The 25,974-nt window shown below is 42.5% G+C and overlaps 1 protein-coding gene across 1 annotated transcript in view; it reads left to right on the top strand.

The window, feature by feature from the left end:
- LOC138503213 (pancreatic secretory granule membrane major glycoprotein GP2-like) overlaps positions 1-25,974 on the top strand; it is a 310,155-nt gene that overhangs the window by 257,040 nt on the left and 27,141 nt on the right. The window contains exons 7-8 of the mRNA XM_069622798.1: positions 8,773-9,018; positions 15,511-15,670. Coding sequence (XP_069478899.1) covers positions 8,773-9,018; positions 15,511-15,670 — 406 coding nt within the window. The remainder of the gene's footprint in view (positions 1-8,772; positions 9,019-15,510; positions 15,671-25,974) is intronic.

The raw sequence follows: 25,974 nt of genomic DNA, 5'->3' as shown, positions 1-25,974 counted from the left end.
TGACTCAGACCCTAGCCCAGGAGAGACTATTTCATTGTGTAGTCCCAGTTAAAAGCCCCAGAGAAACCAAGAACCAGTCTGAAAAAGCACATAAACAAGAATTATTTGTATGTGTCATTTCTGTACTGACAGTGTTACGTTTTTAAAAACATTTTTTAAATCCACAAGGCCACATCCTGTGTTGTCTTCAGGGTCGACGTTCCTCAGATGTCCATTCGTATGATGTCACTCTTTCGACCTATGCATTTTTGGTGAAATGTGGTGGTGTTCAGGAACATCTGTCACAGATCATGATCGACAAAAGGGATAGTTGTAATGTGGTAATGTTATAGGGATTTGTCCACTTATTTGGGAGGAAAGATACGACAATATAGCTGGATTACTCACAAAATGACGTGAAGAGATGTATTAAACTGCCATGTCAAAAAACAAACTTGATACAGGATCATGCAGAAGAAGGTCAGTCTTTGTGAAAAGAAGAATCTCTGGTGGCAAGGTGGAGGGGGGGGGCAGGTTTTCAGCCCCTTTCAAAGAAAAGAGGAGTTAGACATGGCTGCCCACTGGCTCAGTTCTTTTTTATCCAACTGCTGGTGGACTTGGAATCCTGCTTAATCGACCACCGGCATGAAGCACTGTCTCTTAACTCTGTGCCAATGAGACAATCCTGATGGACTTTACACACATATGTTTACAAAGGAGTCCCTCTCCAGCAAAGTCTTATTTTAAATCTTTAAAACTTGAGATGAACCTAGTGAAAAGGTTTTAGCATTTGGAAAGAAAATATGTACATTTAAATTGTCCATTGATAGTGTCAGTATAGAGGGAGTAAAACACTATACTGTTACACTCTATGGAGCAGAAGTATGGGGCATTTGGACCCAGGATATATGGAAATGATCCAAACCCCCGTTTTTTAATATCAATTCTCAGTGTTTTCTGAATATGTGCAATTAGGTAGGCTTAGGAATCCGTCCGTTGGCATGTCTCTATGCAGTTGTTCGATTGAGATATTTAGCGAAGAAATCGGCCGAGGGTTTACAAACCAGAATGTTAAAATGCTATTTCAGAAGTTAATAAAGGGGGGCTCAATGAAGTGCTCTGCTTGGTGGTCTCATGTGAGATGGGACGATCTTAACTAAATGAGGCTATTAGAGGAGGTACCACCTATTGATTTTTGGAGGGAAATAAAAATGACAGCTGATTGTCGTGTAAATGATTGGCTTAATGCAACTAAGATTAGTTAATTGAAACTTTGGATATTAATAAACGATCTTCTTGTATTCGCAGACATGTGACTGCGAAATTGACGGGATTGGTGATTTATTACATCTTTTAGTGCTCTGTTCTAAATGCATGTACATGTTTTGTAAAGTGCCTTCACGTAAGGAGCTATAGAAGTAAAATATATACAAATACACGATTTTAAGGAAATGCTTCATTAGGCCACACCTGCATAGGCTCAGAATTAAAACAAGGGAAGCACTATTGACAATTTTGACTGCCTATAATATGCATTTTAAATATGTTGTGGCCTGTTTTATTGATACAGTAACTCATTTAGATTGGCGAATATATATATATATATATGAATATATATATTTGATGTAATGCAAAATGTTTTTTACTTATATGTATTTGTAGACGTTTTTCTGTATTGTATTTTTATGGTGGAAGCCGGATAAAAACTTGTTGTTGAAAAGAAGAATGCTTAAGAAAGGCCTAAATATGAAAATAAACCGAAATAAGTCAGTGATTATGACTTCAAATGTTTTTCCATAATCAACATCAAACAAAAATAAGAGTATCTACATGTAAAATGCACCATATTTGATCATGTTTTCAATATTCTGAGGGTACATTTCCACTGTGCTATCCTACCAAATATGGATTCCTGTTTGTTACTTTTCTCACACCCCCTCTTCATGAAAAGTAGTCAGGTTGTTGATTATTGCCTCAATGATTCTGAAAAAGGCAGAATGGCTGGCTTAGAAAAACACTCATTACAATACCAGCGGTAGCCGTGCCGGTATATCAGGCACGGCTGCAGCCGGTATCATTGTTTATCCGGTGCCAGCGAATGGGCAATTACTGTGTTATTACGGCCCTGCCGGACCCGGTAATTGCCCATTCGCGGGCGCCAGAAAAAAATTCTCCCCATTCCCATTTCAGCCCCATAGGGCTCAATGGGAATGGGGAGTTTGGATGCACCGGCACCATTCAGAATGGTACCGGTGCATCCGACATGCTCTGCTGCAAGGTGCCGGTACGCCCATCAGGTCAGACCTGGCGGGCGGGAAGGTACCCGAAAGCAGAACTTGTAGTTTGCCGGTCCGGTAACAACGGTACCAGCAAGCTTACCGGTACTGTTGATACCGGACCGGCAAACTTATAATGAGGCCCATTGTTCCCAAACCCTGTTCATGCAACAACAAAAAAGTTTCTGATTGTTTACATGGTCGTTTTATATGTAAACCTTGAAATGTCCTAGCCTTTTCTGTGGCAGCTTGTAATTGTGATCATTTTGATAGTGCTTGGATGGTCTTAGTGTGCTGATGGTGATTTGCGTGCATTGCTGCTTTCAGTATTATGCACAGTGAATAAATACACAGAAACTGGTCCTTGTAAGATTTCAAAGCACAGGTTTGGTTTCTACTGTGGGAAAGTGAAGAAGGACCCATGACTATCAGAAAATATGTCCTTGATGAAGGATGCCAGAAATGTCCCTTTTAATTTTGGAACATTTTGGTGGCGCAGCCACCAAAGTATCAGCAACACTATTGCTAAAGAGAAGAGAGAGTGTAAAGGGGTGCCAGAGAGCTGACTTTGTGATTGACATGACAACTGGAATAGCTAATAGCTAGTGGCGAAATGTCCTAGATGTGGACCCGACTCAAACCCTTTTCCGTGGAGAGCAGTGCTGCTCTTGCTCGCTACTAGGACTTTAGAGGATCATTCATGATTGATACTTCATTGTACATTGAACAACTGATTTGTATCTTTAATTGATTTCCGTAGAGAGGCCTGCGCCTTTTGTAAATTAATTGTTATACATTTGTGTATACATTGTAAAACATCTTAAAATGTCAACTAATGACAATCAGTCTCGGTTTGTTTTTGTCCTTTTTTTTCTCTTTGTAACACCTTCTTTGGCACTTGCACTTTTACAAATAGACGAGATTTGTGGTGTCATACCATAAACGTTTGTCTAATTCTTCAAATGCTTTTATTTTCATTTATTTTATTTTATGTATTTCTAGTGCGCTACAGCCCGAAGGCATCAGGGCGCAAACAAAAAAACAACCACAAAGAAAGTCAGGTATAGACAAGTCAAGGGAAGCCTTTCCTAAGTCAGATCACTAAGTAGATTACTTGAAGAGTAAAGTTTTTAGTTTCTTTTTAAATACGAGAAAGTTAGGTTCTAGTCTGAGGGTGACTGGGAGTGTATTCCATATTAAGGAGACTTTGATTGGAAAGGATCGTCCCAGTACATTAGCTTTTTTGTCACGGGTGATCTTCTCTGGACCTTGATCTGATGACCTCAGGGATCGTCCAGGTTGGTATGGTGATATTTGCACCTTTAGGTATATTGGGGCAGTGCCATAGAGACAGTGATGGACTATTGAGACTGACTTGAAGGTAATACAGTGTTCTATACCAAGCCAGGGTATAGCTTTTCTATCATCTGTGATGTGGTCTCTTCTAGATTTTCACTTGATCATTTTGAATGAATTGACACTGGGCTAGGCAGCCTTTAGTGGATCCCAGTAATAAGACATTTCCATATTCAAGCCTCGAGAGAATGATGGCTCTGGCCAGTGTGATGCAATTGTTTTCATTTAGAAATGCCCTTAAGTGCCAGAGTAGTCGTTGGTAGTATCTGCAGTTTTTCTTAAGATAAGCTACCTGGGCATTTGTTCCTAACGTAGATTCTAAGTATACACCCAATGTTTTTACTTTGTCAGCAACTGGGAACTTTGAGTTTTTTATAGTAAACTCATCATAGTCTGAGCAGAGTTTGGCCCTAGCCTGGGCGGATCTAAAGATCATTAGCTCTGTTTTACTGCTGTTTAGGCAGAGCCAGTTGGTTTTCATCCAGGCCTCGATTACGTTGTAGATGTTTCTGACCACAGAACTGTCTTTATTATGACACCCGCATAGTTCTATAATTAGCTGGGTATCGTCTGCAAAGTTAGAAAATAGCACACCTAAGTTGTTGAGTAGGGAACAAAGACATCAGAGATATAAATTGAAAAGAAGGGTCGACAAGCTGGCTCCCTGAGGCACACTGCAGTTCATGTCTATGGGTTTAGAAAATGTATTGTCCCAATGGATCTTTGAGCTGCGATCTGATACAAAGGTGGCAATCCAGTCTGTGGCTTCCTGGGAGCAGATTCCCGATAGTGCCAGTGCTTCTTGGAGTTTGTGATGATCTAGCAGATCAAATGCTGTTGATAGGTCTAAAAGCATCAGCATGCCGGTGTTTCCTTTTTCCTAGATGTTCATCATTCTAGCCTGGGGATCTAACAGCGCAGTTTCTGTGCTGTGTGAACTTCTAAACCCGGATTGTTGTGCGTGGACCAGGTTTTGCTCGACCACGTATTTTTCAAGCTGTTTAGTTGCTACTTTGTTGAGGATTTTCAGGAGTAGATTACAATTAGTGATTGGGTGGGGATTAGATGGATCGTTTTGGTCAAGTCCTGGCTTCTTTACCAGAGGACTGGCTGTCACTACCTTAATGGCTGCTGGGACTTTTTTGTCTATAGAATTAAGTATTTATCATTCTGCAGAAAAGTGGAGCGAAAGAAATATCGATGTTTCCTAACACGATCTTAGGTGGAAGAATGTTTTCTGAACAGGTTGTCTGCCTGAGAGAAGAGGGGAGCTTCTTCATTTCCTATAAAGTGAGAGGGCTAAACCTAAATTTGATCTCTCATGGGATGGGGATATCTAAATTATTCATAGCAGATTGTGCTTCGGTGGAGACCTGGCATAGGCTGATGGCCATTCAGGCTTTCGGAATTTTGTTAGAGAAAGCGAGTTGGACCCTCTCGCAGTCGTCCTGTGAGGGTTGAAAGGGAGGGGAAAGAGATGGAGGTTTCTCCACTGATTTAAGAATTTGGAATAGCTTGCCTGTGGCGTTGGCAGCCCCAGAGATTTGCTTGTTAAAGAGGTTTTCTTTGGCCTCTGTGAGTTTGTTTGTGTACTGTGTGTCTAGTTCTTTCCATTTTGTTTTGTTTTCTTCCGTTTGGCTTTTTAGCCACTGTCTTTCTAACTTTGTTTCCTCTTTTTTTTATTTTTTGGTTTCTTCATTAAACCATTTTTGATTATTAACATTGGCTCTCATCTGTTTTTTTCTCATATGTGCATGTTACCTCTCCACCTATTAAAATCGCCTAAGACCACGGATCCTGTGTTCGGTCCGTCTAGGGTGTTAAGCATCTGCACCAAGTCTTTATTGAAGTCTGCTGTCAAGGAAGGAGTGCGGTAGAGTGTTAGAATATTAATGCAGTTGTTGTTAGAGGGTGTCATTTTAAGTAAGAGGGTTTTGCACCCTTGGCAATGAATGGGGGATGGGAATAGATGTAGTTCATTTTTGGCTATTACAGTCACTCCACCTCCCTTACCAAGGTCTCTGTTTTTGTAAAAGACATTGTAACCTGCGGAAACTGCGGTATCTATTGTGGGGCCGACTGGTTCTTGAAACCAGGATTCGATAAGGCATAAAATGTCTAGATTATCCTGGATGATATAATCATGGATGTTTTTGGCATGATTATTCTTTGACCTGGTATTAAGTAAAGCTATTTTGATATCAGTGCATTCTACAGTCTGGAATAAGGAAGCATACACTGCAGGTGAGTGAAGATCCTTTATTGGTAACCAGCCTGAGCCAACAGTACTCAGCCTACACAGCACCTCTTCACTCCAGCTTCTAACGGCTCTTCATAGAATCTCCCTTCTGAACAGAAGTAAACATGACATCAGAGAAAGAGTGGAATTCTACGACTTAGAATTCCACTCAAGAGCTAAAGACACTTTACAACACAGTCTTCATCCCAAGGAGTGGCGTAGTTGGGGATGTTGACTGTGCGATATTCATAGTGGCTTGTTTACAGCAGATGTAAGTAGTGGGCAAGTTTTTGAAGTTCATTTTTTTCTTATTTTGGCTTGTGGATTCAATGGTAATTGAGCAGGTGCTACAGGGAGGTGCTTCATTTCTTTGAGCCTTTTGTCCACAAATTGCTGCACCAGGTTGAGTTGGTGCGCTCGGGTGGCGTGTACCAGGAGTTTGGTCATTTCTGGGTACCCCATGATTTACTTGGTTTGCTGACTCCTTTGGAGTATAAAGAGCATTCTGGCCCGAGCGCCGAGAGTCAGCGAGGACCGGCAAAGACTGGCTTGTAGCGGAAGCGCTGGCGCTGAAGCGCCTGACGTTTCCCTATATGTGGTTACCGGGCTGCTGGGAGTTGTGGTTCCCAAGCAGTCTGGGTGCCTGTGTATCTTAAGGCAATGTGCCCGTGTACAACAAGATAGTGGATGGATGCGGAAAGCAGATGTAAATTGCTGTACTTGCCTGATGTAAGTGACAAAGTAAGAAAACAAATGACTTACGAATTTTGTAATACAGGGTGATAATAAAATGCAATACCATACAATTCACAATGCAAGTAATATAGCCCAGGTGCAACACGTTTTTCAGTGTATTGGAGTTTATAAATCCTCCAACATACATACACTGAAGACAGGGAGAAAAGGTCATTAGGACGTGCGCGCAAGATGTTAGTCTCGTCTGGTCAAAGTTAAACAAAAGGTACAATGAGCAATGGCGCCCTGCGTGGTGAGTTCTACAAAATACTTCCTATCTGTTATTTTGTGTTCAATTATGTAGCATGCACAGAATAATCTGTGCTTTGTGGACAATGACGTTACATTAATTGTGCTAGAATGTTTAAGAACCACGCACTCAGCCGTTTCCAACCAAGAACAAACTCCTTGTAGTCTGGCATGATCGGGCCGACACATTAAATATTATTTCTTGTTGCATTACGCTGATGTAATCGAATAGTGGCTTGTTTAACACATTTTCTACAGATCAGGAGTGCTGTACCTTGTCATGTGTCTGTGTCACTTTCAAAGCTGGGGCGTGTAGTGATCTTTATTTTCACAGCCAGTGGGAGTTGGGCTATATTTGGGCTACTTTCCTGGGCCTGTTGGGCTACATGTAGGTTTCCCTTTCTGGATACAGTTACTGATTAAGAGGTGTAGTACCACTGACAACAAACAGCTGTCCACATAAGACATCTCGATGTGATTGGTACTGCACTTCTCCAATACAATAGGTTGTGAGGACATCTGTATGTTGTAGTTCATTGGAGAGATGCAATGCAATTGAAAATATCTTCTCCTGCTCACAACCTGTTACCTTTCTATTTCCTGTCTCTCTGGTTCTTGTGTATTTTTTTTAGAGTTGCAGTACCAATGGCAACCTACAGATGTCCTCATAAGAAATCTCAATGTGATTTCACATGAGGACATCTCTGTGTTGTAACTGGTACGGAACAACTCCAATCTCAATGTGATTTCTGATGAGGACATCTGTATGTTGTCAGTGGTACTGCACCTCTCTAATAAAATAAGTTGTGAGGACATCTGCAGGCTGTAGTTCATTGGCGAGGTACAATATCACTGACAACATACGTGTCCTTATAAGAAATCACATTGAGATCAAAACTACAATATAGGACAACTACAACCAAAGGAGCTGTCACTCCCCACTTGCGCTGTTGCTCCTTTCCCCCTCTGTGCTGTCTCTCCTCCCTCTTTGTGCTGTCCCTCCTCCCTCTTGTGCTGTCCTTCCTCCCTCCTTTGCGCTCTCCCTCCACCCTCCCTTGCGCTGTTCCTCATCCCTCCCTTGCACTGTCCCTCCTCCCTTGCACTGTCCCTCCTCCCTCCCTTGCAGTCATTCCTTCCTGCTTGCCCTGTCCTTCCTCCCTTCCTTGCCCTGTCGCTCCTTCCCTTCTTACGCTGTTGCTCTTTCACCCTTTCACTATTGCTCCTTTTCCCCTTGTGCTATTGCTCCTTTCCCCTCCTTGAACAGCCCCTTCTACCCCTTGTGCTGTCCCTCCTCCTCCCCTTGCAGTGCCCCTCCTCCTTCCTTTGCGATGCCCCTCCTCGCCGTTGCGTTGCCCCCTTGTGCTTTAACTCCTCCCACTGCCCTGTCTCTCCCCCTTGCACTGTCAATCCTTCCGCCCACTTGCGCTGTCACTCCTTCCCCCAATTTGGGCTCCCTCCTTCCTTCAAATGTTGTGCAATGCTTCTCTGTACCGTTGGTGGCATAGCTTTCATCTATTGGATTTATTAATTTTCCTTTGTGCTGTAATTTATTTCTTATTTCTCCCCTCACAGTGCTTCCCTCATCAAGTGGTGCGGCCATCCATTCCCTCCCATGCTGTCATTTCTTCCTCCTTGTGCTGTCACTCCTCATTCCTTCCATGCTAAATGAAAAATGCAATAAACAACTACAAATGCCAAAACGCATGGCTTTGCCAATGCTCATTTCTTTTGAATTTGTCTCCCATGTGTTTAAAAATCAATAACAATATCTCCATAGAAAGACTTTCAACCCTGTAATTCTCATTACACATCCTATATGTAGTCACACGGCTCGTGTACGTTTTTTAAAGATCCTGCTTGACAAGTAAAAAGAGTAACATTCGGAACGTATATAACAATCGATTGATCATTATTGTCTTTATGTCATTTTTATTCTAGAACTGTTACTCTACCAGCTATAAACGGCACCGGAACAGCTCAAGCCACCATGGCTGCCTATACCAACGATGCGTTTACCATTCCATACCAAGTAGGCGATGAACTGACTGTTGGCTCTCCAGTCTATATTGGTATCATGACTACATTCGCTGATGGAGACAATTTTACATTAAGGGCAGAACGTTGTGTTGCGGCTCCATCCAGTGCTTCCTATGACACCAATGGTGTGCCCTTAATTACAGACGGGTAAGTGACCATTAACACTGCCTGTCCCACTTATCATTATACTATAGCAGTGGCTTATGCCTAATGGAGGGCGGACACTAAAATCTCTCTGAATATCAAATGCAATGAAAGCGAAGCCACAGATTCCAACAGGGAATCATGAGCTGAATGGCCGGTGTAAAAAGAAAAACAAGTACATGAGCAGAATGAAAATGCTGGACACGACTATGTTATTTGTCTATTTATTGGTGATTTGAAAGGTGCTGCACATAACCAATGTATCAGTCCATAAGAATGAAGACAGAAGCAGATGAGTGTGTGCAGAATTTCACTGGGAAGCACTGCCTTGCACTTTTGATCTGTATAGCTGCAAAGGTGTAGCTTTAAAAGGTCACACCTTGAAGAGTAAAGAAGAAATAGGGCATTAGTGAAAAAACATGACAAAACAATAGGGCTCTAACTGCAGCCAAGTGCTTGCTCTGAACCACAATGTCTACAGCTCAGACTTGTTACAGAATCCTGCTTACTATGGAGAACCCACTCAGTGTTCAGAAAGCCTACTCTGCCAGTTGCCTTTTAGTCCCTGCATTGTTCACCATCCCCAGATTATGAATTCATCCATCTATGCATCAATGCGAGTTTGGCAGTGCAGGGCATTTCAGGTGGTAATTCAGTTTACAGCACTTTTATTGTAGCAGGAATGGAATTATTGCCAGCTTTACTGCACCGCCAAATTGAAAGCTTGTCCTTGAAGTAGGGGATTTAGCGCCAGCAAACGCTGAAGATGAATCCTATGTTTTAACTTCAAAGATTGGTCAATTACTCACAGGTGGTAAATTTGCCAAATCTCTATTGGAATCCTTTGGACTCCAATAATGGGGATTAACATTCATATACTGCCACTCATAATTCAGCAGTATATCCACCAGGCTGAGTCATGGTATTAGTAACTGAGTTTGGCAGTATTTACATAGAATTACCGTGGGAATACTGCCAAACTCGGAATGAGGTGAATGGGGAGTTAAAGAGGGGAGGCGTGCTTCTTTCGGAGCATAGGTCTGTTCATGGAACTTGTAGCAGGTCACGTGTCTTCTCATACTTGTTTGGAAACACACAAGAGATGGTGTTTTCATATCAGAGAGACACATTCCCATGTGTTTTATTCCATCATTGGCCTTACCGAAACTTCTCAAGTTCTAGTAGAAAGTCCTCTGAAGACATTATGGGCCTCATTCCGAGTTTGGCAGTATTATGGCGGTAAATCTGCTGAAATACTGCCAAAATGTGTTACCGTTACTTGGTCCATGGCTTTACCACAGGAATACAAGTGATGGTAAGGCAATGTTATTCCTCCATCATCAAGCTGGAGGTAAATCCTCCACTTTCCTCCCAAAATTGGTGGCTGGCGGTGATAATTACGACAAAACATGTAATTTGTCAGTGCAGGAAAAATTGAGGTAATTCCGTTACTGCCAACCCATAATGAGGCCCAATACGGACAACATACATTCACAAATGCAAAGTGCATTTTGTTCCCCCCAGAAATAGACCATCTCCTATTATTAGTCAGTTAATACCTCAGTAACATTCCACCAACGGCTAACTCTGCTAATGCTAATTATACAACTTGCACTCACTTTACAGGACTGTGTAACTGCTGTCCAATATGTTTGTGGACTGCTAGATACAAACCATATTGTTGATTTTCAGAGTGGCACTTGAAGGAAAGTCACAACTGTATTACCGACACTGAGGTGTGAATTGATATGCAAACTCTCTTGACTATGCCAAACAAATGAAACAACATCACATAAAAGAGAGCAAAGTTCACAAACCCTGATACAACTACATCTCCCATGAACCTCCAGCAGTCCCCCTAGCTGCAATTCTAAGAATTAGGCACCATTTGCTGAAGTCTTCACGTGATGTACATTTCAAAGAGGGCAGCGAGTGACATTCCAATTCTCTCCATTCCAAAGAAACCAGGGCCATTTGCAGTTGTCATCGTCTATCACTCGAAACTGACAGATAAGCATCCTTAAGATGCATGTTTTCCAACTAGCCTCCTTAGGGCAGAACATCTCTGAGCAGAAAGGTGCTTTCCATCGTGACATGCTTTTAAGCAAACAAAAGCTGCTGAAAGGTTTAAGGTTGATTAGTGCGAACCAACCCTTGTTTTATTATTGACTGTGATCATTATGCTCCGGACCTGCAAGGGAAGAAACTCTACTTAGTACCCTGCTCTGTGATAGTGAGATTAACTCTTGCATTTGTTTTACTTGTGTCTTCTCTGCATCAAAATATAGCTCTTCTGAAAAATAAACCTGATTTTGGCATGGCGAAAACCAACTTGAAGCCTGTAAACCGCAAAGGAAAGTCAAGCATATAAAACCCCATGAACCTCCCCTGATGCTAACCCAGTTGGTAGTGCTGAAATAATAGACCTGCCACAATCTCTGGAATGCTGATGTCTAAGGGACTCTGGAGAAAAGAAGGGAAGCTCATTTGGATGTGAAATCTCTCCAGAAGTTGCATTTCTTTGAATAATGTATCTCTTTATTAGGATTGGACCTACTCCTTCCTCCCTGTTTGGCAAGCAGATGGATCCCTAGTGGGAGAATACATTTGAGGAAAATTAGGGAAAATGCTCTTCCACTATCTCTTCCCCAGAAGAATAACTTGGGGAATTGATAAAATATTTGACCCCTGGTGATCCACCCTTTGAACCACAATCCGAATCATCCTGAAATGTTCTAGAGTTGTTTCTTAGAAAAAATAGGCGTTCCGTGGGTTCATTTGTTTATAGGAGCTGATGGAGGAAGGGCCCTGGTCTGACAAGGAACGGATGAGATGAGCTGCACCCGAGCAGACTGCAGCTTTAATATTATGAGTTGGCTCTAGGAGCATGTGAGGGTCGGCACAGGTAGATCAGGATTACTGCAGGTGAGAGAATGTGGGGAAAAGAGGGAATGTCAAGAATGGCTCTGCAGAGATCAGACTCCGATCCTGTCAATCTCACACGGGGCAAGAGTTAACAAACTAACACGTCCCTCAAAGACAAGTGGGAGAGCAAATGCATCCCTTCTGTACATCCCTTGGACAGAGAACAGGGAGACCACCAGAGAAAGGCACTCCCAGCTCTGATGGCAGATGCTCGTAGCATGCAGATGTATTTCACGAGGGAAAGCTTCTCTTCCAAAGAGGAAAGCTCAGTGTGCCCTCTGACAAGAGCCTTATACCAAAAAAGATAGTTCCTACTATACCCATTCGTATTTTTTAAAAGCATTTATTCAAAAGACACACAAACAATAAAATGTTATGAGACATACATAAACTGAGTAATTTCTAATATACATTTCCCAAAATCATCATATACCCAAAGAACAAAACACAGCCCTAAGGTTCATTAGTACCTAAAGTGCTAGTGTATACTGTATCACATAAGAACATCCAAACACTTAATACACAACAGATCGTCATCGCAATGACTGACAAAACATATAGTCACGAAACTAAAGTGCATACATGTGCAAAAACAAACATGAAGCAGCAATTACATGAATTCATGGAATTTACAATCCTATGACTGTCCTATAACTCGCTGAGACAGAGCAAATCTGTAATCCTCAGACCCAACAGTGGTCCATAGGAGAATCAGTCCAAAGATAAAGTGCATGCATGTGCAAAAATACATAAAACAGCAATTGCATAAACAAGTAAAGTTGGCAATTCTATAACTGTTATATAACTCTCTAGAACACAGCAAATCAGTAATCCCCAGACCCAACAGTGGTCCATAGGAGAATCAGTCCAAAGATAAAGTGCATGCATGTGCAAAAATACATAAAGCAGCAATTGCATAAACAAGTAAAGTTGGCAATCCTATAACTGTCCTATAACTCTCTAGAACACAGCAAATCAGTAATCCCCAGACCCAACAGTGGTCCATAGGAGAATCAGTCCAAAGATAAAGTGCATGCATGTTCAAAAATACATAAAGCAGCAATTGCATAAATAAGTGAAGTTGGCAATTCTATAACTGTTCTATAACTCTCTAGAACACAGCAAATCAGTAATCCCCAGACCCAACAGTGGTCCATAGGAATATCGGTCGATGTTATATTAAGGTTATGGTGTAGTCTTCTTTGCAAACGCCCTCTTCCGTACCTAACACATTCACTAGTCATGGAGACCATATGCTGACAAACAATCACAGGTGGCTGAGTCATAAAGAGACTGATCCTTTTGACACAGTCCTTGGGTGAATCAATCTATTCATAAACACACACAATTTAAATTAGCACAATTTGTATAAACCACTACTCTTGTGGGTCATGATGTTTTTTGTGAAATGTATATTAGAAATAGCCCAGTCTATATATTTCTCATGAAATTGAATGGATTGTGTGTCTTTTGAATAAATGCTTAAAAAAATATGAATGGATATAGCAGGAACAATCTTTTTTGGTATATGACTTACTAGTCCTCAATGTCTGAAGTTTGAGGACTCTCGGTTGCATAATTTCATCTGACAGGAGCCTAGCTGCCACCATGATTTGTAAATAAGTCTGGGCTAAAAATGTAATCAAACTAGCAAAACAACGCAAAAAGTATTTTTTTAAAAAGATCACTGCGAGAAACCAATTGTTCTAGCCAAATTTCAAGTATAGCAATTTTTAATGTATCCTTCCATAAGACACACATTTCCTCCTAACAGATGATGAAGGCCTGCAGCAGACCTGCAACAAAAAAGAGAAAGAGTTCAGCAATCAGAGATTCGTTATTGATTTCAGGGTGAAGGGCTGCCCCGAGGGGTTCTTTGGAGATTTACTTGTTCCACAGTGTGTAAGCTTTAAGGGATTTATTTCACTCTCTTCTTGCTTAGTTGACATTTATTTAATAATTCTCGTCCATCGAGGATATGCCCACTAGTGTGCTGTGTTGTGTCTTATTTGACCAATTGTAATAATCTCATGCATTTTGGCATTTTGTTTGATAATCAAGGCGTTTGCTGCTATTTAAGTTTGGGATGTTATTGTTTAATTATGTACACATGTTGGTAATGCCACAGATGGGCTGAATTTAAGTCACGGTGTTGCATCTGTCAAGATGACAGTCCAAGAAGAAGTGTTGCTGAGGCAACGCAAACTGCAGATTTTCTTATGGCGTACGTCTTTGTCTTTCAATCAATATAAAATAATGTATTCTTTATCTACGTCTGTGCCCCTGGATTCCCTAGGACACGTTTGCCAATTTCTTTCCTATATAATACTGACTGTGCTCCCACGAAGGCTCAGCTGGCTTTGTTTGAATGAGACTTGTAAGATTTATGTTCGTTTTTTCCTTTTTAATTTTTTTTTTACTGCTGCTGATATTCAAGTCTTTGTGGATTGCCTTAAAATTATTGAAGGGTGCAGGTAAATCGAATATGTGGGAGGAGGCAGGAAGCTGTGATGTATAGTAGAAGACGGCACCACCTCAGTTGTCATTCATTGGGTTTGACTCACACTGCTGAAAACACCCTTACTCACGGGTGGAAAGGCTCTCTCACACACTTACCTTGTAAAATAGTCTCACTCATTGGGTATGGCTTTCAGTCCTTGGATCACATCCTCATCACTGGGAGTGTGTCTCACACCTTATGACACTCGTGCATGTCTTTCCCTCCTTGCAGAACATCATTATCACAGTGAGTCCCACACCTTATGACACAATCTCACTCATTGGGCATGACTTTCATGCTTCAGAGCAGGGACTGCAATCTGTGGACTTCAAATGTTCTGGTCTATGACTCCCATGATCTCTCAACATGTATTGTGCTAGCTAGTGCCTATGGACCTTGTATTCCAAAACGTCTGGAGAACCAAAGGTTACGGACCCCTTTGTTACAGAAAGGCCTTCCTCCTCAGATGCGAGTGCTACTCCGTGGGAGATGGTCTCATTCGTTGGGTGGGCCTTGTGTAAAGTATTTGTATTTATTGGTTTCTTATTCGAACCTCCTTTGCTCTGCGTGGTCTTGCTTACAAGACCAGCGCCTTGCCCCAGTGCTATCCTCCGTTCACTCAAAGTCTTACTCTTTGGGCAGAGAGTCACTACTGGTTGTCTGAATCGCTCCCCTTAGCACATAATCTCATGCTTTGGAAATTAGATACTCCTTGGAGCACTGTCCTCCTCAATGAGTTTGTCTCTCACGAGTTGCTGCACAGTCTCTCCTTTGCACCCTCTCAAAAGCACAACTGTCTTGAAGGGTGTTCAAATGCTGGACCATTCTTTATCTGTTAAAACAACCTTTTTATCAAAATCCTCAGATTTCTCTCTTGCAGATTATGGAATTTAGATGCGTCAAATGATTAAGAAACTGTTGCACTCATCGGTACGGTGAAAAACGTCATCTAACCACGTGCCTCACGAGGGCAAATGGATTGCTCAGGGAGTCAGCAGACTTTAAAGAGTAATAATAAAAGCAGCCATTGTGAAGTCTGGTGTAACCGCTGCCTTTTCTTCTCTTCTCAGCTGCGCACTGAACCAGGACGTCAACGCACAGTACATGCATAACGGCCAGTCCCTGGAAGTCAGATTTAAGATGGACACCTTCGTCTTCCAAGACATGCCGGAAGTGTACATCCGTTGTGATGTGAGGCTGTGCAAGAAGCAAACGCCAGACGTCTGCAAAGTGAGTAACAAGGAATGTGCATGCAAAATCAGAGTTTCACTAAAAACGGCCCTGGGTTGCCTAAGCCATGGGCAAAAGGTGAGGTGGCTGGGCACTCTACTCAGCCGATAGTTGGTACCAAGTTGAACCCGATCGAGGACTTGAGCCCGTTTGTGCCATCAGCTCTACACTTCGGCGAGATCTCAGCCATCCTACCCACTGGGAATACCACACACCCGAAAGAGTGTGTTTCTAATTTCCAGGCTGTGCTTGAAGCCAGCCTCCTCTCTACCTTGCAGAAAAATCTAAACTTGCCACTTAAAGCCCTGACTGATGGCAGCAAATGGGTGGGCAGTGTCTTGGGGCAGCTGGCAAAGGATTGAAATTGCTTGAATGAGATTCACCTATATTGAGGGTTATCTTTATTTATCTATTAGACATTCACGTACCACAAGACAAGATGGGAGGGCAAGGGGGGGAGCCATGGGAATCAAAAAAGTAGAAGAACAAAAACAGTTATATTGGCCTTGTGACAATCCTACCGTGCAAGTGCACAACAAGGTGCTAAGTGCAAGGGGGAGGGGGTAGGGGGAGAAGTTCATCAACAAGCGAGGAAATAGCGGCCATTGTAATCGCCATTGCTTGGGGATTGTTGAGGGCGTGGGTCTTTCTTCAGGTAGAATAGCCCCGCCGGTAGTTACCCCTGTGAGTATGTCTAGTAACAGTAATAATTCTGACTGCATTGATGTGTCAGGGGCCATAATTGTCAAGGATTCTCCTGCCGCTTGCAATTTGCCTTTGGCAGAATAGAGTGGCTTCTCTGCCTATTAGGCCCCACAACCCATCAAATCCCCCGCAAGCCCTAGTGTGTTCCAGGTGGCAGAGGACTTGCTTGTTGAAGGGGCGGAAGTGGATGTGGTGTGATTGTAATTAAGGGAGACGGTGGGAGTAATGCAAGAGATGAGTTTCCCATCTTTCAGCAGAAGACAAACAAGAAATAAAATAGGAAGGGGGTGGAGGAGGTCGAATATTTTTAAAAAATGATGGATAAAAAAAACATTCCAGGGGTTCAAGCATTTTTGCGACAGCTTATCTCCCACAGGCTCCTTCTGCTCAGTTTGGCTATAATTTGGAGTCTTACCCGGGCCCTGCCCTACCAGATGAAACTGTGATGTTGGAGGAACAAGACTATCAGATTGGGCCCATTTTCCCTGGTGGTGTTGTGTCAGAGAGGGGAACAGTAGTGAATATGGGACAGACTGAAGCGCTTCGTCCTCTACACTAGTAACACCCGATGGAGGGATTCACTTGATTCCCCTGGTTGAGGCACAGTCGAGGTGCCCAAGGTCTTGGTGTGTTTAGACCCCTCTGCTGTTGAATTCAGGCCACGGTTTGGGTTAAACTTGGGGGCCAGGCCGAGTATGGCTACCTTGGGGGTGATTTCAGAAGAGGTGGGTGAAATACAACCTGTATTACCACTGCCGCCCTTTTGTCCCTCGGCTGGGTCGGAGCACGGCCCTGTGAGACCCACTTTCCACACTCTGGAGGAGAGGAGACAAATGATTGGACCAATTTGTGTGCCAAATGAGGCATCGATGGGGTTCGGGGGAGACTGCCAATGGTTGAACAGTCCCGTAACCAACTTTTGTTGAAATAAATTATCCCGGATCGGGACGTTTTGGTTGCTTAACCATGCGAATATCCTTAGCATGTTGAGAAAAGTCCCATCGCTATCTTACATTAGTTCAGGAGAAATTATCCAGGTGGAGTTTTGGGACGACCAACGGCTGCATAAGGTCTTCCTACATTTGTACTCGCACCTGGTTTCAAAACAGATTTTGCAGCCTCCGATTACATCAGTGTATGGAGTTACGATATGAATCCATTTATCTCAAAACCTCCCTCTCGCTCACCCAGCAGAGGCATTGAAAGGAAAGGGCAGCTCTTTTTTGGCCCCTCATCCAGGATTTCAAATGAAATGTTTTTTTGGATTACGAGAGGAGGAGGGAGGTTTCTAACCATGAGATGGGCCTATCTGGGGATAACAACAACCTGGATTGGAGCTGGTTGGCATGATCTTTGGCCTCTGGGATAACATCTCGGGGGTAGCAGACCCCAGCCACCTTGGCAGAGAGTTCAAGGTCATTTCTGTCAAGATCTTGAACCCCAGGTGAACCTATATTGTGTTCCCAAGTACCTTCCGGAGAGAGAGTATACACTCCCTAGATAGTAATTAGGACTAGAGGTGAAACGGGAAACGCCAGCGCTGGGTCCCGGTAGCTGAAAGCAAAGGACAATCTTATGACCAAGATCACAGAATCCCTTCCCCACTGTTCCTAACAATGCAATACGATGGTCTCCCCAGCATTTGCTTACCCACCTATGCTTCCAGGGGCCAGAGCACCAAGATGATATTTCAAAGATGCATCTACCAGGATGCAGAGTAGTAGGAGAATCCAGCATAAGTCAGAGGGAGTTTCAGTTCCAGGGGTAGCACTGCCAAAGTTCTTATCAAGTTCAAAATCCAAAACAGCAAAAAAGGCAGCAATGAAATCCAAGGGCAATCCGAGAAAACGAAGAAATAGGTGAAATAACCAAGTACAGGCACCAGTTTGCTAGAATCTGTGGCGTAAATCCAAAAACAATCCAATAATGCAAGCAGGATTCGAAAGCCAGAGAATCGGTATCGGTTTGCCAAACGCTGAGAGGTCAGTCCAAAAGCAATTCAGGAAAGCAGAGCCAGAAGTTCAGGAGCCAAGGAAAAGTATCAAAAGTACAGGAGCACAGGGACAAGAGCCAGACAGGAGCCTTGAGAAGCAACGGCTGGTATATGCTGTTCACTTTTATGCAGGAAGGATTTGTCACTTCCCGATGTGTCATGTGACTATTCTGGGCCAGGTGACCGCTCTTGCCATCCTTGCCATCTTGTGGATGCGTCTTTGCATTGGTCAGGTGCCATGGCAACACCCAGGCGGGGCACAGCCTCCAGGACACTGACTGGGGAACATGGGGTTGCCGCGGACCGTACTCGAGACGCTGTCTATGTCCCCCATGAGACTGAGTGAGACGCTGCCGTGTCCAGAGCGATAAGCGCTGTCCGTGCATGACAATATCTTGGAAGACCAGTGGTTTTGCCCACTTGTGCCAAGATTGTTGTGTGGATCCATCTGGGGCAGATGGGTTTGTTTCCAGGAAACGTGGCTCCAGGAGCTGCTGGTATTAGATGGTCCTCTTCTATGGAACAATGCCTATAAGGGGGGAAAACGCTGCCCAGCATCTGGCCTGCTTTGTGGAGTTAGGACGGACATTTCTGTGATGTTATTCTCAGAACCTAATGCTTTTATCCAGGCGGAGGATCTGGAGTGGGACCATTCAGTCTTCCTAGACCTCACTCCTACCCTTATAATGAATGTCTATTGAAAATCAGTTAAAATTACACAAGACAAATTCTTTGAGCCTATAGAAGTGGTTCTGTTCGGTTGGCAGTCACTTTGAAACAGCGGTTCAATTAGTGCATGTGGCAATTTAAATGCCCTGTGCACCCACTTACCGAACTTCAGTCAGGCGTGTGGGGTGAACTCTGCTATGAGGAAGAGAGGAGCAGTGTTTCTGTCTCTGATGGAGGCATGGGACCTATGTATTATAAACGTGAATTTCGTAGGAGACGAGATACCACAACACACCTGGGAAAGAGACCATGAGCGAAATATTTTTTATTCGTTTTTCATCTCGCAGGAAATATTCTCATCTATCTCTTCCTTTCAAATAAAACCCACATCCCTGAGTGATCATTTCAGACTCTACTTGAACTTAGCAGGTAAACTCCAGCAGAAATCGTTTATCATGTAATGATCACAACATAAGGTCTTTCAATGGCCTTTTGATGGGTCTAGTGGGTGATATGGATTAATATGTTCTGTTAAAGAAGATTCCTATGTGGGTTTTCTGAATGCGGTTTTTAATCAGATGCACCCTCCTAGGAAACCTCTGGTTGTGCATAGACACGTTTATGACCCGATGATGCAGGGAAAGAAAAGATAACTACGCATGGCACTGCGCTATATCCCTGTAATTGATTTAACCAAGCTAAAATGACTTAGAAGTGCCTATGGTAACTGGCTTCAAAATCATAGGTACATTCAGTTATTTAGGGACTCACAAAGGATGCTTAGTATCACGTCTATTAAGGATATCCACTCGTTTTGGATTATTATTAACCTTGACTCACAAACCAAGTCCCGGGTTAACCCCATCATCCAATCCAAATGGACTGCACATTATTCTCTGATATATCGGGGCTCCCATGAAGACTTGTTTTCTAAAGAGTCCATTGGCCAAGAGCCTTGGGGTTTGAATATCGATCAAGAACATCTGATGGGTCTTACAAACCATAGCTCTACGTCCAGGGCCCCTGGCCCGGATGGGTTGTCAGTGATGGTTTTGAAGGGGAACCGGTGTTTTTGGGCCGGGCTGCTATCAGAAATCTTTGGCAAGATCCTGCAGACAAAAAGACGACTGCCCTATTGGGTGACTTTCGATTCTGGTCCCCATCCATAAAAAGGACCCGCGAAACGACCCAACCAATTATCACACGATAGCCCTGTTAGATGTGCCTTCAAAGGTCTTTGCGTCACTTTTGTTACGGTACCTGTTGTCATGGGTGAATGGCTCGGGGAGGCCCAATCCGCATCAAACGGATTTCACGAAGGGTACGGGAACTAGCGGAACTGGATTTGTTTTCAATTTCTTAAAATAGGAAGCTAAGGTAAAGTCAACGCCTGTTTATATAATTTTTATTGACTTCGTAATGGCATTTGACAGCGTAGACAGGTATCTCCTGTGGCGGAAGCTTCTTAACTTGGGCTGCGCCAAACCTCTTTTAAGTATGATTATCACTCTTTACTCTAACACATCAGTTTGAGTTAGACTGAACACTTTTGGTACTCTTTCAAGCACAATGCAGAGTTTTCACTGCCTTAAACAAGGCTGCATTCTAGCACCACTCATTTTTTATATTTTTATTGACGACCTCTCTGATGATTTTAAACATACCCGTTGCTTTCCCCCCTATTTGGCAGCTAAACGAGTTAATTACCTTTTGTATGCGGATGATCTTGTTTTGCTACAGGGACGTCATTTCACCAAAATACCAGGGATAGCAGAAATGACATCACACGACCCTTGACCACTGATGACATCACAGGAAGTGGTGTCATCTGACCCCACCCCGAAGTGACATCACATAAGCGATGGAACACGACCTTTCACCCCTTGACAAAACAGGAAGTTGTCTCTAAGTACACTACGAAAATTATGGTTACAGTATCACTGTAAATTGATATACATTGCATACAAGAATGGATCACCATATGTATCATTAATATCAGTGCGTATAGGCCCGTTACGTGAATGCATGCACACATGCCAAACGATAATGATGTGTTATTATATAGCACTAACGCTTAAGCGCTTCATATATAACTAATATGCATACAATATCACCCAACCTGGGTTGGTACTCATTTATCAACCTCAGCAGGAAGAAAGGCTGTGTTGACATTGCCGGGATTCAAACCTGCAACCTGCAGATCACACACACATTGCAGAAGCAAGCGCTCTACCACTGAGCTATCTTACTGGCTATAGCTAACAGAAAACCAGCCTCTCCAGAAACAAAGAGCCACATGCTGCTCGCCTCAGGCCAGGAGCCTCAATTAAAAAAAATTAAAACATTTTTAAAAATAGTTTAAAAAAATGTGTTTAGAGGTAGCAAGGGAGGCTTAAGGGGTCGCAGTTGCGACCCCTGGTGCCCCCTAAATGGCATCCCTGTTTTAGTAGATTTTACGCCAATCGGCCTGCAGCGTCAGCGTGCAGACATGTCAAAGTACACAAAGCATAACAAGCATACTATTAATACTGGCCAAACTAAGATCTTTCAATTTCAAACAGGTAGGAAGTATTACGTTAATTATAGGTGGTTCTTAGAGAAGTCCAACTTGGACCAAGTCCCTCATTTTGTTTATTTGGGTTTTTATTCAACCGAGGGACACAGTGAATGAAAGAACTCAAAATGCAAGTTAGAGCAGGAAAAAGGATGCCATCAAACTTTGTAATGTACTCCCCCACGACCTTACAGAGTCTAATAACGTTCTCAACTTCAGAAAGAGACTCAAAACTCTTCTGTTTATGTAGTCACTCCTATGGGAACAGTAATTGTTTTGAACCATAGCGCTTATAAGGTCTGGCTTGTAGGCGCGCTATATAAATACCAATATAATTAACAAGGCGGGGAGTTGGAAAGAAGACACAATGTGATGTTGGAGGTATGGGCGTGGGTTGTGAAGCCAGTTATGGGTAGATTATTTTTGGTTTATCAGTGGAAGACGGCCGCAATTTCAAGTCATTTGAGCGGCATTGCCGCAATACACACTCACAAAAAAATGTGCTGCACACAAAGCGATGAGTCATAGGCGGTAATGGGAGAGGGTTAAGGAGAGTGAAAGCAATTGAGTGGAGTGAGGAAACCTGAAAAAAAGAAGGGGGACACATGTTGAGTGCCTTTAAGGGTGTGGAATACTTTTTAATTCTGAATAATTTTTCCCGTTATCTTGCGAATCAGCAAGCCACTACTATACGGCAGGGATTTCTGTTATTGGAAATTATTGTGGGAATAAGGAGTTGGAAAAGAAAAGATTTAACATTTGCAGTGCCTTCATATACTGGACAGGGGGCAATAGGTCTTTGGTAACAAATTAATGGTTTGACATGGCTAGTGGGCCCAAAAGAAAGATTTCAATGGATTGCGTTTCTCCCGCAGATTCCTCATCAGATAGATATCCCTTCCAGCATCAGCTGTTCGGAAAACCTTTCGACAGGGGGCGTTGTGCACCTCGACTCGACCATCGATCCATCTTGACTCGATGCATTGGTCATTGAAACCGGACGTGACGCCGGTCATCGTACAAATACTGTGTCACTGCGCCCCTGTACCTCAGTTCCTTTTCTCTGCATGCTCAGCACGCTGCTCGAGGAACTTTCTCTCACGAGATTGCTGTTATATTTAAAGAATGTGTATTTTTTTATGTGTTTCGATTCATGTCCACTCCAAAAGTATCCAGGTTCAAGCACTGAAGGGACTGCAGCGCCAAGTTTTCCATTACGGACCTGGTCAACGTGTGCTTGGGGTGCCTCAGTGCCGGTCACAACACTGAGGGCTGTGGTTCCTGTAGCAAAATGAATATGAAGTTTCTCAGGGAAAGGGCAGTGAAACTTGTGGTGGCCCGACCTCCTTGGAAGTCTCAGGCACGGTCGACCGTTCGGTCATCAGAACCCGAGACAGAGGTGCCTACTCCTGAAAAGGAGGATAGACATTTCCGGAGTCATTTTAGGAACAGATTCTTGAGATGTTTTGTAAGGCAGCTGCGGGCACGGGTGACCCCTCAATGCATCAGGCATCCGTGGCTCCAGTGGCACCCAGTAACCCTGGCCCCAAGGTGACCACTGTTAAAATGTCATTGTCAGCGGCAGAGCCGGTGGGCTCAGCGTCGTGTAAAGTTGGGATGCCTTTGGTGCTGATACTCGCTGGCAGTCAGTGGTGTCGATAACAGTCGACACCAGTCGATGGCTGAAGGTCATGGCTACTGAGCCTAAAAGGAAACTATTGATCAGAACATGTGCAGTGGCCACAGCCAAATGCCATGGCTAGTGGGCCCTGAGGAAACTAAGGTATAGCAAAACCCCTGAAATTAATTTAAAAAACTATTTATTAAGAGAGAGTTAAGTGTGCAAAGTTAAGCTGGTGATAACTTCCCACATCTGTTGAAATTCAAAGGTTTTGTTGCGTTAACTCTGCTCAACTTTACTACACCTTAACTCAAGCTTTTCAGTGAATATATATATATATATATATATATATATATATATATATATATATATATATATATATATATATATATATATATATATAAATTGTTTTACAAAAAAAGGAAAAAAACAATGAAGTCTCTCCCAGGAGGATGACACACACGTAAAATGGAACGCCAGAGAAATGTCCCTTAAGTAAAGTTGCTACGCAAAATCAGTTCCTTAAAGTATCCAGTTTTATTTCGACATGTAGTCAATAAAGAGAGTAAAACACGGTACAATGCGTTTTGCAGCGCTCTCGCTGCTTGTTCACGTACACAGACTTGATTATACAATGACAAAAAATACATACAAATACTCAATCTCTATGGTTCTCTTTTTTCCTGTTGTCCCTTTTCCCTTTCTGCTTTTGACATCCAAAACAAGTTTTGAAAACAGTAGAATGCGGTGGCCATTTTGTAGCGACCTGCATTAATATAGATGGTCCGTGTGTGGCTCATTCTACAATGTACATTGATTGTGGTGAAAAGTTACAGACAGAGACTCCAAGGAAATAGCTATCGGCTATTTCTGAGCTCGCAGTGTATTTCATATACAGGAGAGATGAGACAGTGCAGCACCTAGGATTAGAGCAGTCTACTAATTGAAGCTTTAAATGCTCGCAAAAATGATTTTATCGAGATCCCATTCCCAATGCATATGAAATCTCTCTTTGTGGAACACAATCAAGAAACTCTATTGCAACAAGGATGCGGCAAAACATTCCAGTATAATTACAATTTTGATGTCATATAATTTAAAACACCATAAAATTCATAAATTTGTGAGCAACAGTTTTTCCAAAATGCTATCTATTAAAGAGCTTGGTGCATACAATGTATAGCTGCATATATTACATGTTGTTGAACTAAAGTGCAACGTGACGTTGTTACAGCTCATTCAATATTAGGTTGAAATATCTTCACAATGAGGTGCATAGTGCCGGACAGCTCACGTTGAGATGCATAGTGCAATCTATTTTCATAGCAGCTTTTCCACATTCCTAGATGAAGGGTTACATAGTAATAGAGCATTTCTAACCCCGTTGACCACTCATTTTTAGGTAATAAAATGCTTGAATAATCAGGTGCATAATGCACAGATGTTAGACTACATATACACACGTATTTTAGGGTGGTGGTTGGCACCCTATAGATAAGGTGACACCATTCTACATAGACTTTTCGCAAAATTCTATTGCTAATAACTTTTGACAAGCAGGATGGATTTGGTTGACATTCTCCAAACAAAATGTTTGTCACGGCCGCCCTCAAACTAGACATTTAACAAAGCAAAAAATGTTTTCGGACTACTGCCATTTATTTTCCCATAGAGAGAAAATGGTGCAATTTGTGACAAGCCGTAGGGCAAGAAACGACAAAATAAGAAACAACTTGGGCACAAAGCTTTGACTTGATTTTCTAGACTGGTTTGGGGTAAATCTGTCCAGTAGTTTTTAAAATATTTGATGGAGAAGGGGGTGCCCCCTTCTCCCAAAAAGGTATCTATATCCCCAATGTGCTTTGAAGAAGCTGAGGCATTTCAGAAATGAAAAACCACTATCTTGTTTTTCCATCGATGCAAGTAATTTCTGAGGTAAAGTCGCTGTAATTTTGATGTAATTGTACACGTGAACACATCATTTTTGACTGACTGGACAGATATGAATGAAATTTACCAAAATGAAAGTTTATCCTGAGACCCGCTAAACTGGAAATTCTGGGAGTCATTTTTCAAAAGATCAAAAGGTTATTGAGAAGAGTAAAAATGCTGTTTTTGGCCTACTCCCATTCATCATTTACCACCTGCAGCGCAAATATTGCTGGATAGCTTTGTACAGGCACAAAGTGTTGCAGATATTTCTTTTAATAGTTTGTGGTAAATCCATCCAGGAGTTTTTAAAATATGTGACGCAGAAGGGAGTACCTCCTGCTCCTCAAAAAGTTAAATATATATCCTATGATGCTTTGCAGCAGAGAGGCTGAGAGGCTTTTCAGAAATTAAAAGCTGCTATTTTTTTCTCACAAGGATATCAAGGGAAACCGAAGGCCGTGGCCTTTGGCCATGGCTAGTGGGCCCTTAAGAAAATATAGTACAACAAAATCTTTCTGTGAAAAATCTTCAGTTATGAGAGAGTTAAGGTGATCAGATTTAACGCAACAAAACCCTTGAAATTCGGCAGATGTGCGAAATGAGTACCATCTTAACTTGAAGATCCCATGATTCCATTTGTATGTCATTGTGAATCCCTTCTGTTATGATATGTATGTTCTCATGTGCTTTACAACGGGAGGACTCCGAATTAAGATGCTACTCACTTCCCACATCTGCTGAATTTCAAGGGATTTGTTGCGTTAAATTTGATCACCTTAACTCTCTCGCAACTAAAGTTTTTTCATATGGGCAGCCAAGTCACACATGCC

The sequence above is a fragment of the Ambystoma mexicanum genome, chromosome 11 (genome assembly GCF_040938575.1).
Source record: "Ambystoma mexicanum isolate Mex_15411 chromosome 11, UKY_AmexF1_1, whole genome shotgun sequence".
In the NCBI taxonomy this organism is placed as follows: Eukaryota; Metazoa; Chordata; class Amphibia; order Caudata; family Ambystomatidae; genus Ambystoma; species Ambystoma mexicanum.
This window is presented reverse-complemented; position numbering and strand designations above follow the sequence as displayed.